Genomic DNA, 15,722 nt, shown 5'->3' on the forward strand with positions numbered 1-15,722 from the left:
TAAATAGCATGTTCTGAATTTTTTTTCTCCCTAAATATAGTCAATGATACAGTCTGCCAGGCATTTTCCTGCAATTTGACAATACCACATCTGTGAACTAGGCAGCAAATGAAAGCTTCATTGTCTGAATACGAAACATGCAAGTCTCTCTTTTTTGTCAGCTGCTCTGCAGTAATCTATCAAACACCTTTCAGCCATATCTTGCTCGATCAAGGTTTCCTTACTGCTAAAGCAAGGTAGTAAAAAAAACCTACAATTTTTTTTGAAGAGAAAAGCCTTTGTGGTTCATCTTTTCATTACATGCAAAGTCTGTGTGACAATTGCAGTGTGAGGGGGTCATACCCTGATTTAGACCTTAATATACATAAGAGATGCACATCAATGTACATATGGTAAGGGATAAGCGTACATTTTTGGGTGTAAAGGACTCCTTTGCATTTTGCCTTTCCATAGCTTTGCACTAGAGGATTCTGCAGATTACTGAAGATTTACCCGCATCATCTTTGAAGGGTTGAGCAGTTGGTCAAGGGCCAAGACAGAAGCAATGTCTTGGGTTTGCTTCATTTCTCCTCACACCACCTCTGTATAAAGTGGCTCTTTATTCAAGGATGTAAATTCCTGGTGTATCAGAAGATGACCTTTGTGTGACAAGAGGTTCACCCACCTTTTGAGCATTTGGTAACCACACCTACTGGGCTAGTGTGGACATTCCACTGGAGCACCCCCTCAGCAACCTAGCAGGGCAGCACAGGAGCACATGCTCACCCTTAAAATGCCTTTCAAATGCTTTTGAAGTAGTTTGATTCTGAAAGACTCAAGTTGGCTTTGTACCATGTAGCGGATGGCTGGAGAGACCTACCCTGCCATACGAAGGGCATTGCCTCTCCTACTCTTCAGGACAAATATCCAAGTTCAAGTTACACTCATTTCCCATGTTTTGAAATTCTTTCAAGAAGCAAATTGGCTCAGAGTTCAACTACTGCTTTGTATGTCACTAGGTGACTCAATGCATCTCATTTTACTCCAAATTACCCAATGGTTAGAATTGTTGCAGGATTATCTTAAAGTTTAGTTTGCAAAGTGCTTAAGAACAGCGGGGAAAAGATGTAGATGTTCTGGAAACCTTTAACAAGTAAACCCAACATGCAGGGGAGTTCAGTTACATGACATACCTTTTACTTCCACTGCAAGTTTCTTCTAATCTGCATTTTGAAAATTCTCTGAACTACTCATAACATCAATTTAACATCAGTTTACAGCATCTAACCCCACCGTGGCTGTTTTGGATTGGCGCACTCATCATAAACCAATGGCTCTACTTCGGTGTTTTCCCTCAGAAGCAGGTGGCAGCTGATTTCAAACAAACCCACACCCTGTCTGTGTTGCTTCTGGAGGGTGTGTTTTACTCATGGAAATATGTCTAACCTCTTCGTTTAATTTTCAAAATTTTATAAGCTTCCCACCCCCTGGGTTGCCTGGAAAGTGACTCAGCAAGGCAAGCAAAGGGATCAAAGAACAGCTAGGGTATTTTAAACGAATGGAAAAGTTCAGCGGTTCTGAAAGTATTTTCCTCCAACACATATTTCAAAAACTTTAATAAAAATAATTACAGCTGAGACTATTAGCAGACAAAATGCAGGGCTAGAGTCATAAATCTCAGAGAATAGGGAGGAACACTCTGAAATGCTGCAAAACAAATGTAGTATCACCTTTCAAACCTCCTTAAGCTTCTCTTTTCCTGTAATAGAAAACAAAAAATCACTTTGGCTGGGCTGCTGTGTGCTTGCTATAGTGAAAATCTTTATATTTTATTTCCATAGCCGTGTGCATATTTCTAAAGAGGTGAGAAGAAAATTGTATACATAGGATTGAACGCAGAGGGGTTGTCACCAGTGTGGATGAACCACCATGGGTCCAACCCAAACTCAACTCCGCAGTTTGCTGTTTGCTGGATATTCTGTGGGTGATAAAGTCCTGGGATCCTGATTCTGTTTCAGGGACTCATGTATTGGAGGTCAAAGATAAAGCCCCCACGTAACAACTGAAGGAAGATCTAGACCTTGGAGACCTCAGGAGAGCCCTCACGTACACACCACAGGGCCAAACTCCTCCTTGCTTCTTCTCTCATGCCTCCCGTATTTTGCATTGATTTACACACAGCTGCTAAATTCAAGAGAAGAAACAGAGCTGCCCCATCTCAAACTACGCAACAGCCAAGGGTTTGGGTGCTCTCCAGAAAGGAGGGAGATGTTGATTCCAAACTCCTTTGGCCCAGAACCCAGCTCTCCCACTTCCCATGAAAGCGCTCTTTGCATCAGACAACGATGCAAAAAGCTGCCTTTTATGCATCTGCTCTCAGAATTGGGTTGTCAGAGCATCAAACGCCGAGAGCACTGCTACTATAGGCAGTTAAGTATTCACACACCTCTCTCTACCCAGTTTTCCGAAGCCCAGCACAGAATTACAACTCGCTCTTTGAAGGCATGCTGTTGTGGATGAAAGGTGTTTGACACTGTTACGATTTAGCCGATTTAGAAATTATTAATAGTATAAGGTAAATCAAAGGTTAAAATTTAGCAGCACTTAATAATTGTAAAGATTTGCAAGTAATTCAGTAAATACGATCAAAACAGTGACTTAAATACAGATTCGAAGATGACAAGATTCACACTAACTTACTATAAGGTATCTTAAATCAAAGTGTATAGATAGGTAGAAACATATATTTTATATATACATAAGACAAACAAACACGAACAGAAGTATTAGGGCCCAGTGATATATACCACCCACACTCGTAAAGGCAAATGTGTGTATTTTATGTAAGTAGAAAGGTGGATGAAGGAAGCTAGCATATCATTAGGATTTCCCTCTTTGAGTTTAGAGTAAATACTCACAATGAATCAGCACCCCCCAACAGGTGATAGTTGAGACTCGAGAAGGCTGGAAGGTACCTTATAAAATTTCCCTCTTTGAGTTTAAATACTCACAACGCATCGGCATTCCTCAGCAGGCGATAGTTTAGACTGGAGACGGCTGGCTTTGCCCTGGCAGATGATTCTCGTGAAGCTCCGGCCTGAGAGGTGTCTCAGCTCAGGTGGGATACTGGTCACAGCCTGCTGCCATCCAGGAGGGGGTCTCACTTAGAATTGCTATTGATAGGGTCTGAGATAATTGACTTTGGTCAGGTACTTTTCCACTCCGGCCCAGCTCGGATGGTGAAACATTCTGGTACTTTCCACCAGTTGCAGAGACTCAGAACTTTTCTGGCATCTGCCCTGTTTGGGCCATGGCTCAGGCGCAGGTGTACCAGGCTGTCAGGAGGTGATCGATTGACACTATTGTTCCCAAGTAATGGAGCAACAAGAATGTCACGGTTCGAGCACAGATGTACCAGGTCGTTACCAAGGGAGCGAGAACCAGATGCATTAAAGGGGCACCTTGACGCTCTGCTCTGCTGCTCAGGTATGCGGCCCAGAGAAGTGGCGGGGAGAGACAGACCACGTACTCAGGAGAAGGGGAGGGTTGCACCACCACACATGCCCCTCCAAATGAAGCATTTAAGGACAAACAGCAGCAGCACTGACTAACTCAGCCCAGGTGAGCATCTCTTCACGCACTCTGATGCTCTTCAGACCTGCAGTAATCAGTCCGAATACGGACCCAGTACCGACACCCAGAATTATTCCATTTACTGCAACGCTTATGGGTCATCCATCCAACCGAGCAACTAGAAGACTGCAGCTTCACTGCTCCTGGTGTGTAAATCCTGGAAATTTGTAAAATAAAAAGGTCAGAAATGCCAAGCTAGAAAATGTCAATCTAATCACCCTTTCCTTCCTCCTCTTAGGAAGGCAGGCAAGAGGAAATAACAACAGGGAAGACAGAAGTCAGTAAATCAAATGCTTTTATTGACATCTCTTCTCATTTGTGATCCTTTTTCATTTACTTTAATTGCACAGACCAAAATTAGTGATTAACTTTAATTTTTCTAAGTTACAACTTCTATAGCTTTTGCATTTTTATTAAGAGAAGATGAAATCATGGAGAAGTCTCTACATGGACTCAAAGATAGGAAGCAACTTCTTACTAATCTTCATGCAAACTACTGATTATTGGAGACTGTAATTTCAGGAAAAAGTTCACTCTTATGAGTATGTTAATCTAATAACAAGCTAATTTATAATGCTTTCACAACTGATGTAATTTTCACATATTAGATAATAATTATAGGCATATTAAGCAATATTAATATTGTTAAACAATGAACAGCCTTCTGAATGTATACTCTGGTAATGCAAAATCTGAGTAATTTAAAGTGCCTTACCTAGTAAAAGAGCATAATTTTCCATTAGAGCTTTTCTAAGCTTCTAGAATTTTTTGTCTTACAAGTCTGGAGTTTTTAAACAGAATAAATCTAACATTCACATTTACAGAAGAATTTAAGCCTGATCCAAGAACTCCAGGGACACTTACACTTTCAAATATTCTTCTATTATACCAACAAATTATGCCCATATGGAAAAGGAGCTATTGCTTCAGTGTGGCATTACCAAGGAAGCCGATTTCTGAGCGCATTGGATATATCTTGTGCAATGAGTTTTCTGAGAGACTAAAATGTATTGCTGCTGCTCTTCTCTATTTCTTGCTCGTTTGCAAGCATACCTACACATAATGCTGCCACAAAGTATATATTTTATGTGGGGAACATTATTACTGATAAAAATAAAATATGTAAGTTATTCAATATGAATGACTGCTCATCTTCCCCTTAATGTATATAAATAAGCCATATCTGAGCATAAACTCAGGCAACTGTCATAACTCTCTGTGGCACCCGTTCAACAACAAAGAAGAAAAAAAATAGTGAAATGCTTCCAATGAAACAGCTTAAATTATCCTTTAAAAAACCCAAACCCAAACAAAAACCACACAAGACAACCCCCAAACATCCCAAATTCTTTTTACTAACGTTTGATTTCCTGAAGGTTTCTCTATAACAAGGCTTTCCCGAAAGAAGATTATGTTTAAAGAATTTTGCAGAAAATTATCATAAGGCCCAACAGAGAACAAGTGTCCTACTTATCTATTTTCCTCTTTTACTGGAAGCCAAGGTCCCCTAAATCATAACTCTCTATATAATTAGGGCTTCTACACAGAGAGGTTTACCTTTGCATCAAAGGAGGAAAGAAATGAAACCTTCATTCATGGCCTTCTACACCTCAGCCTGGAACAACCACACACCCTGGCTCTCCCACATAATTCCCAGAAGAACCTGTGGCTGCCCCAGGTGAACTTAACTGGAATTCCTGGGAACACCACTGCAGACATATAAACCATGAAAATCTCTTGGTGGATTAACAACTGAATAAATGGTTGTACTAGTGCAGACGGACTTTTGCTGTATTTTAAAAAAAGCAAAACAAAACCCACGTACATGTGAAGGAGGAATAGCCATACCGCTGTGCAAACCGTTTTCCTATCCCACATTGTTACTGGTCCCAGCCTTAAGAGATCTGCAAGTTTCAACTGATACAAGAATTCCTGCAGAACGATTGCACTAATACAAAATCCTTCCAGTAAAACAAAATTATAGAAATAATTTAAAGCATTAAATTCCAGGTTATGTGCATGCATGTAGTTCAAATATTTCTTTTTCTTACAGAAAATACCAGAACTAACAACAACAATAATGGATTACAAAACAGCACACAAATTTTGCCCTGAAGATATAATTAACAGGATTTCAAACAGCATCAAATATTCTGAAATGATTTATGAGCTGTAAAAGTGATGGACTTAAGACATTCAAAGTATATCAGCTGTATTAAAATTACAGTTATCAGCATTTACTGATAATAGGCTGAGAAAAAGAGTGAAAGAACAGGGAGAAGAGCAAAAAAAAAATAAATTGGTGAGGTCGTAAGAGACACTGGTTCGATCTCTAGTTGAAAGGATTATGTACAGCAAGGAAAAAGCCTCTTTTCCTTTACTCTTTTTCTCAAAGAGATTGCATGTTGTCAAAGTCCATTTCCACTAGAGAAATACATTAAAATAATTTTTAATCTATATTCTATTTTCTGGCCTATAGAAGGTATTCAAAGACACAGGAAAGACTAGACTTCTGACAAACAGATTAAACAAAACCGCATTCCAAGATATTTTAACTCTACGGTTACACATCAAAATTAGAAACAGAAAAATAACTCGATGCAAATACTCAAACAATACAAAACCATGGATTCTGATAAATCTGGCAGAAGCAGGACTATGAAAGGAGTGCCTGAACTTGATGAGGAGATCTGTGTAGTATGGTTTCTGGATCCTTATATTCATTTGAAGGATCCATCACAGCTGCATATAACTCACTGTAAGCTCTGCAGACCAGTTCTGTTGACTGTTTTATTATCTGCTCTCTAAAAAACAAAACCAAACCATAATTTGCAAATTGTAGGAAATGTACAAACAAAGAATTAAAGATATACACTAAAAATACACATTAAAAATCACTGTCAGTTACATTAAAAAGCCCTTTTACTTTAACTCTGAGAACAGCTTAAAGTTTTAAAATAAAAGAAGGCTTCTTCATCTCTTTGTATTGTACATAAACTCATATATGATCCTGATAACCAAGAAATTAGCTTAATTCTGCAATCATGAAAAAAAAAAGTAGAAGGCTTTAATTTGCCCGCATTGGGTTTTCACCTGCACTCCCCTGCATCTTTAAAAAGACTGATAATCTCAGTGATCTACTTTCTACCTCCTGTGGATTCTTGCTGTCCTTTGTAAATACACTCATTTTTTTCATCTACCAGCAAATACATTCTACTTGCTTTATTTTAACAGCACCTGACTGATCGGTCAAAAAGGAAGAGCTGAAAGCGATAGCAGTCAGAGATTTACAACTTGCTACAGCCTTTTACCAACAACGCTATGAAGTCTGTGTCCTGTTATTTTTCTGGATCTAAATGAGTACTAATGCACAGAGACTGGAGGCTAAATTTAACTGGAAAGTTTAATATTTCTTGAAGAGAAACTAACAGTTCGATTTTACACTGCCCCTTGATTCAGTTTACTTCAATCACCACGGTGATGTCTTTACAGTTGCAGATGCATTTTTATCTATCAGAAAGAGCAGCTACAACTATTTTACAGCCAAACCCCTGCAAGTGGAACACCAGGAGAGGCTGAGGAAACCAAGGTAACCATGAATCCAGATTCAGACCTGCCGTACTACACAGCAAAGGAACAAAAAGACCAAAACTGCATCCATTAAAATCAGGGCTGAATTCACCAACCATTAGGAATCGACAAGTTAAAGAAATCTCAAAGACCAAGATCTTCGTCTTTTCAGGAAATACTAAGAAACAGAAGTTATGAGAAAGAACATTAAAAGGTAAAACCTGCATTTTATTCTGATGCACATTATCCATTTTTTTGATATACAGGATCAACTGCCAGTATTACTAGGTTATTAGAACACCTGAAAAAAAGACTGGCCTTATAATAGGAAATCTAAAAATGCTATTGTAAGGGAAATATATTCCAGGTGTTCAGTTACTGTAACATGACAATCTTTTAAGAAAGTATTGCACACAGAATTCATATAAAACTAACTGTATTGCATCAAATAATACTAAATTAAAAGAATAAGTTCATTAAACTATTCCAGAGGACTGAACAGCATCCAGTGAGTCTTTCCATCAAATAACCTCAGTGTCATTAATCAGTACATTAGGATTTCAGTTGCCATAACAACATGATACATTTTATCACTAACACAAATGGCAGCACTTTCTAAAAATAGTAATGCCAGCATTCAGTTTCTGTGATCCAACACGAATGAAAAGAACTTTACAAGACCAACAACCACATAAATAAATAGCTTAACACTTTTTAAATGAGCAAAGGAATTTGCAAGACAAGAGCATGTACTGGCAAATGTTGGAAAGAATGCTCTTCGTAGTTGTAAAGCTTAAATGATATTGCCAGTGAGGATATAATACACTGGTCCCTTATCAAAAGCATGTGGTCTGATTTTGAGAACCAAAGAACTCTTGGGTTCCAGCTCAACTGTTGGAACACTGGATCACAATTATGTGATTTCAAGGAAGACATCTTCAAAATTCACATCAAACATCTGCAAAACTAACTTGAAAATTTCAACTACTACAGCCAGAGATTAAAATTATAGTACTAGTTAAATGTTTTGCTTTAATTTTGAGAAACTTCTGAATTTTGAAGGTTTACTTACCACAGAAAATTTTATTATCAAGATTGTGATTCTACAAGCATGCATCTCTGTAGATAGGTATTTTAACTTCAAAAGGATTGCTAGTGTTTATAGCTACATGTTTGAAGGTTAACAGGCTAACAGATCTTGGTTTTTGTTTTTTTTTTTAAATTCTAAGCAGAACCCGATCTATAGTGTTGAGTTATAGCAGGTTAATAAAATCCTTCATGTCAGCTGAGCTATAGTAATCATCCTCACCCAGGCTCCCCTCTCACCTCTCAGCTGCCCACTTTTGCAAGACAACACGAATTCGGCTTAAATTGTGCTAAGAGGTTTATAAAGCTTATCAATGGGATAAGGCTAAGAGTGCATACATGACCAGTTTACCTTGGTTCATCTGACAGAAGAAAGATTAAGTCAAAGTAATTTCACTGTGCCTGAGTCTTTATGGTAGCATAAAGTCTACCTCTGAAAAATTGCTTCCATGTTAGCAGTGAAAAATTGAGGCTTTCAAAATACATTTACTGTTATTATGATTTTTAAATAGACCTACATTAAAAAAAGTACCAAGAGCTTAAATACAGGTTTAATAGCTTGACATCTAGAAGTAGAAGTTGCAATGCTTCACTGACATTACTGCTCAAGCTACCCTGTTTGATCTGTACTGGTGCAGAAGAGCTCTCACACAACAGGGTGAGCTCCACTGGTGAGGCGCAGGAATGGTAACCCAAGCACAGAGACCCAATGAACTACTGAACAGCACCAACATCCCCCATGCCAAGCCATGCACCAGGTATGTGGCATGAAACTGGAAGTCTTTGGATGAGAAGAACCTGAGCAATACAGCAGGAGAACCTAGCTGATTGCTGTAGGTCGCTTCCAACTGAACTATTCTATTCTAGTCTAATAAATTCTCAACAATAAATATTTTTCCCTTGACATATGTCAGTTTTTAATTGCAAAATGCTGTAATACAACCCACTGAGGACAGGTACTAGCAATGAGACTCCAAATATTGTTGCATTATATAAAATGTGACATGCTGGTCTCAATTTTTGGTATATTCTGTAACCTGCATTCTTCACAAAAGTGTGAAAAATAATGTCAAGAAAGGTTTTTGATCAGTGCAGCACATAATTCTCTAAGTTTAAGTATTAGAAAATGTCTTCATATGATTTGCATTTAATTGGAAAGAAATTCATGGCACTTTCCCTAGCCTTAGGGTTTAGTTATATTCAAAAAAACAAGAGAAGAGATAAATAATAAAGTTCCTGCTTCTATATTTCAAAGAAGAAATCACTAAAAAAAAAAAAAAAATAGGTGAAGAGTATCTCAGCACAATATTCAATGAGACAGAATGCCAATACTCTACAGCAGAAGACAACAAAGTTGAAAATTCTAGACCTGAAGGAGCAGTGGGGATAAAAGAAATCTTGAGTGGAAAATTACATATTTTATCTGTCTTTGGAATGCTTACAAAATAGTTCTAAACCAATTCACAACTAAGTTGACAAAAAACTGCTGACACAGTGGAACGCATTGAAAATAGAGGAATGTAATTCATTTTGACGATGTCCGTTAAATCAAGAGTAACTACTTCCGAAAGTTACAGAATTACATATTCCTCACTGCTTGTTCAAGAAGAGGAGAGTCAGAACAACACTGAATTGTGACCTGAAGGACAATCCAAATGTGATTACAGCTGATAACCTGAATTCTCATCATGAGCCACTAAAACTTAACCAAATTCATCTTTCTGATCATTATGCAGGCATAATAGAAATTCAAAGGTAAGGTACTTACTTCACAGTGGCACTCAGAAGGAAATTCAGCTGGGACATTAACAGACTATCTGGAGCAGACAGATAGCGATCAAACTGAGCCTAAGGGTGGGGGGAAAAAAGAGAATATGAGATCAACATATTAAAAAGTTGCTGTTAGATGAAAATAGGTAAAAACACAGATCTCTGAATAGTGATTACATTAAAATGCCACCTTATTTGATAAAAATTTCTATTTTTATATATTTAAGATAGAGCCTAACGTACTATACAAAAGTTTAAGGTAGAACTTAATAGTCCAAACCTAATGTCTAACTTCAGCACCTCTGTCACCAGCATTTTAAGTTTCTGACTCTGAGAAGTATGGGTGGAAGGGCAAATAATGAGAATCCAGCTTCCATAATTATCCATCTAAGTTTCCTATGCAGCTGGTGCATGTATGCATGAACCTCTGAAGATCAGACCTAGTCTATTCAGTGCAGAGGGAATACAGTAGCCTCCAGACAGAAATGTAGTCTGTCCAAGTTAGACATGTTGCATGTTTCTTTTTACACGTTTCTTTTTACTTTTTGGCAGGGAGTCATTGCTTAATAATCTAATAAGCAATTATGTTGGGAAAAACAAGAGCAAGGGACCTAGCTTAGGCTCCTCAAACTACTTCTAGGTCTACTTCTCCTCCCCCCATATAATATAGTGAAAAAAACTGCGGTGCTTTGATTTTAGTAGTTTGGAGTGGAAAACACTAAGAAAGAAAATTAGTGCTGTCTTCAACTACCTGTAAGAGAAGTTGTGGGTGCCCCGTCCCTGGAAGCATTCAAGGCCAGGCTGGATGGGGCTTTGGGCAACCTGGTCTAGTGGAGGGTGTCCCTGCCTATGGGAGGGGGGTTGGAACTAGATGATCTTCAAAGGTCCCTTCCAACCCAAACCATTCTATGATTCTATGATCAAATGGGTGACTACAGAGAAGATGGAACCAGGCCTTCTCACAGGTGAAAACATGAGGAATACTGGACACATATTACACTAAGGAAAATTCTGATTAGATAGTAAGAGGAAAAATTCTCACCAGGAGTGTCATTAAACACTGAACAGGCTACACAGAAAAGCTGTATAATCTCCATCCCTGGAATTACTCACTAAGGCAAGGCCCTTGGCAACTTTATCTAATGATGGCAACCTTCCTGAACACTGGATGAACCTTCTCAAGCTGGTAAATCCTAAAATCCACATACATACACCCATTTGTGCAAAAAGTGGGCACAAATGACTAATGAAGTCACTTACAGTTCTCACAAATTAAGTTTTTGGGGTTATCTACCCTCATTCAGAAAGCAAGGGAGCTTTAATTGGGAGAGAGGTACGGACTTTACTAGAACAGCATTTGTAAGCACACATCAACAACTTAAAAGGCTGGGACCTGGAAAACTGTCAGGTTAAGTTGGGAGGCAGTGAATCTGCCTGCAAGTACTCCCTCACATGGTTTAAACCCTGGGAAGCCAACAGATTAGGCTGATAGATGGGATTTATGTGGGTTTGATTTCAGCATGCTGGGTTCCATTCTGGTTCAAGTATGTTCACACAAGTAGAGATTAAAGAAAGTCATGAACAAAATAAAACAGTTGGATTCTTCTCGAACTATTCAAGTGAAATTATTATGTACTGTTACAGATAATAGAGTTACATATATATAATTTAAAGAGATGGTCCCCAAGCTATATTCTTCAAATCCCTCGTTGGTCTACAAGACCATGATAAACAGAAGATATTTAAATGCAAAAATTATAAATATTGATAAGAATGCATGCTGATCTGAGTAAACCACTGAGTGCTCTGTGCCAGAACTCTGTCCATCCAACCAGCTTGGGAATCACTGTTTTAAACCTTGAATGGAGGAAAACAGGCTACACTGACCTGAATCCCAATCAAGAGGGATTCAACACAGACATTTTTAAAAGACCTTTTTTAAAAAAATAAATTATTTTAAAAAACCCCTTTTTTTTTCCAGGGGGGTATACACGTACTGCTGGATGAGCAGGCCTTAGAGTTAAACTTTCAGAATAAAGCTAAACTTGGCTAAGCAAGAAGAGTGACAGATCATATATTATTGCCTACTGAACTGTGATACTGCTATTTCTATGCAAAATAGCCTTCACACACTCTAAGAAAAAATATCAGCTGATAATTTGTTTTAAAATATATTGTAGCTTTCGACTTAAAAAATGTAACTGCGACATATGCCCAGCACCTAACTTCTGAGTTTAGCTGAACTATTTGCATAAAATCAAAGCCTTAGGACTAAAATTATAAATGATAGCAGAACCTATATTTCAAAGCATACAGGCAAAACCACCCCTTCAATGATTAAAACTAATTAGAGCTAAGTATTTGCTTTTAGCAATTTAAGATGACTCATGGGATAACAGTCTTGTAAGTAAAGTTCTGTTTCTCAGGGCTCAGAAACTAATATTCTATTACCACCCATTCATAAATAATTTATGTATTTATTACTTCAAGTGGTCAAATTACTACAAATGAAGAAAGTATTCCCAGACATGTAATTTAGCTTTTCTTAAAGACTATGACTGGTTAGATGAATATCTACTACATCACACAATTAACAGTATTCTTTCCCATGTTACAGCATCAGCACCATAATATGAAATTGTAAAATGCTTACCATTGCGACCTTCAGGGACACGGAATCCATACTTGGCAAATTTGAAAGAGGTCCCTAAGAATCAGCAGCCAAAGAGGGGTGGAAAAAAAGGTCATATTAGCATATGGAAAAAGATAAGAAATAATAAATTCTACAAACAGTTCAGTACTAAATTATTTCATCCTGCTACAGAATCTTTTTGTTTGGAAACTGAATCACCATATCAATACTGGAATGCTGTAACAGTTCATTTGTATTCTACCACTCTCTTAAATGAAAAAAATCAGAATACTGAGTTCTTAATACATCCTTTCAAGTCCTTTTCTTCCTTCTTCCCCATTAAATCATACACCCCCTGAAAAGCCTTCCACAAAGTTGATGATAAAAACTGAACTACAAACTGGCCACATCCCCTTCATGTTCCAGAATTACAGAGGACAACCTAGCTCTGTTCATCTGTTCTGGGACTGTGCAGAATTCAAGCCTGCTTCCCAGTAAATCTTCTGTGCAGGAATGGCGCTACTATGTATACGTGCTGCCTAGCCCCCCAGCAAATCCTGTGAGGATGTCACCTCTGCAGCCAGGCAGCTGGACAGATACAAATGAAAATTCCTACATTCCATTAAACAACGTGCCCTGGTATATTTGAAATTGGTTTTAGAACAGGAGATCGGCTCATGAACAGGAAACTAAGCTGAGTTATTAATCAGATTATTTATACATTTATTTATTCATCTTTATACATAAAAATCTGTTGAGTTTGGGCACTTTATGCAAAATTATTAGCTGAAGAAACAACATAAAGCTCTCCAACAGAGTTCTGCTTTCTCCAGAAAACACTGTTCTTCATCTTCACAAAAGATCACAAAAGGACATGGTCATAGCTGAAGGGGAGAGGGGCTGTTTTAACACCTAACAACTGTGGTTCACAGGAAAGGAAGAGCATGAGCTCTGAATTCCAGTTTTCAGCTCACTCTAAGAGATCGGAAGTTTTCACTTTTAGAATCTCACTGTCTTGGTGCTGGAATAGCTAGAGCAATGAATAAGGACAAAAGCAGAAATTATTCCAAATTACTATTAAACTCCTCTGCCAACTTAACACAGAAGAAAAAAAGCAGTAATTGCCTAATGCATGCATGGCATCCACTCCGTGTACGGTGTGCAATGGAAGAAACCCAAATGCTGCATGCACTGTAGATCTGATATGTTCTAGATGTCATGGAAGTGGTATACATACCCAGTATTTGTGGTTTAGAGCCAGCTTGACTCTGACACTTTCTGAAACATATTAAACTACCTATACAGTTACTCTGAGAATGTACAGGATGTCTGTGGTGTACGGAGTCTGTTGATGGTACACAGATAAGCTGCACAGAAGGATTGCTGCACACCAGACCTGCTAGGCTTGCTGAATGTACAATATCGGGAAAATCTGTATTAGCAAGGTGCCTTTGTCTAGCAGTCCTGCTCCCATGTGAAAAACCAACAGATATTACTGCGTTTTTGCTTTCAGAGGAAGCTTGATTTTCAAAAATATTAGTGCCAAAATTCTTCTAGTCGGCAGGTATGCAGTACCTCCTCAGCACGTACGTTATAGAAGCTTACCTGTTCCGGTTTGTGTTGCTGCACAGAGTTATATATGTAACTTAGACCAGCTCTTGTTAACACGTAGGAAGCTTGTTCATTTATGAGTGTATCTAAATGAGCTTCAATCTGAAATTTTAAGCATAAGATATTTATAAAATGTGCATGAGAATATTAAATAGAACAAGCTCTGGGGTTAAAAAGTCTAGAAACACAGTAAGAAGAACAAAAAAAAACTAACCCAAAGAAAAGGCGAGTGATCAACAAACAAGAAAAAAACAAAAACAGATACAGCATATTTTATCCAGTTATATCTTCCATATTATAAAGAGCCAATAATAAAAATATCGATAAATTTTTCATGTCTGACTAACAGAACCTATTTTTTTTGTATTTGTAAATTCAACAGCACCAAAAATTAAGAATACCAAAGCTCTAATCTTAAAATCTGCTATATAATTTTATTTTGCTATAGTTCTTTGAAAATATGTGATAAAAATCATCCAACTCTTGTTGAAAATATTGACAATAGCATGGCAGTTTTATAATAAACAAGAGAAAGAGACAGGCTTTTACAAGGAAAGTAAAACTGAAACTGAATCATAATCAGTAATGCTTTTAAATTCAATACTGATAAACATGTATTTGAAAAAAGTTAACTGAAAGAACAATAGACAATGAAATTACAGCTATCGATTTTGCTTTAATTATCTTCATATGAAAAAATGTCATAAACGTATTTTACATTCTTAGTATAATTTTCACTTTGCAAAGAAACATAATCAATAAATCCAGTCACAGCAGCAGCAATCATTTTTCACTTTGAGTAGTCTTGAAAGATATTTGGGTATATAAACATTATTACTTCATTTTTACAGATAAGTACCCACATTTCTTTTATTTTTCTTCCAATCCTAAAGAAAAGCAAAAATTTATAATATATCAAACTCTAGTAAAATGTCCCATGTCTGGTATGTTAAGAGTTCACCTTTTTCTTTTCTAAAATTGTTTAGAAAAATGCACTTTTTAAATCATAAGGGAACTCTTAATATTTCAATTTGGAGATTTTAACTGTCTTAGAGAGTTCTTTTTTTTCTATGAAAAAAAGTTTTTCTTATTAAATATGCCATTCTAACTCCACTTTAATAACCTACTTATGTATAATCTTAAAGATATTTTTTCAGTCTGTTCCTGTATTTGTAAAATGTTTGAAGAAACTAAATGGTATTAAATGCATAACCTTCAATTCTACTGCTTATTTGAAGAATAAATCAATTGCAACATTTACTGTGAAAAAGAAACTCTGATAATAGGAATCAGAAATGCCCCAGACAGTTTGGTGGGGTTGTCTGTTTGTTTGTTTCAGAGCTAAAAGGTGTTAGAAATTCTAATTAGGAGTAGAAAGCGAAAAATGGCTCACAGCCAATCTTTACTGATGCCTTCAAATAAGAAGTCGTGACTTTTTTCT

General features: G+C 37.3%; 1 protein-coding gene across 2 annotated transcripts in view; it reads right to left on the reverse strand.

Moving 5' to 3' along the window:
* Positions 1–3,890: 3,890 nt before the first annotated feature.
* Positions 3,891–15,722, reverse strand: part of COG6 (component of oligomeric golgi complex 6) — a 60,697-nt gene continuing 48,865 nt past the window's right edge. For both annotated transcript variants that reach the window (XM_075741937.1, XM_075741938.1), the window contains exons 16-19: positions 14,276–14,383; positions 12,692–12,745; positions 10,037–10,116; positions 3,891–6,416 (exon numbers count right to left, since the gene is read on the reverse strand). In XM_075741937.1, the coding sequence (XP_075598052.1) occupies positions 6,269–6,416; positions 10,037–10,116; positions 12,692–12,745; positions 14,276–14,383 (390 nt within the window). In that variant the 3' untranslated portion in view covers positions 3,891–6,268. The remainder of the gene's footprint in view (positions 6,417–10,036; positions 10,117–12,691; positions 12,746–14,275; positions 14,384–15,722) is intronic.

This window comes from Balearica regulorum, chromosome 1 (assembly GCF_011004875.1).
Source record: "Balearica regulorum gibbericeps isolate bBalReg1 chromosome 1, bBalReg1.pri, whole genome shotgun sequence".
In the NCBI taxonomy this organism is placed as follows: Eukaryota; Metazoa; Chordata; class Aves; order Gruiformes; family Gruidae; genus Balearica; species Balearica regulorum.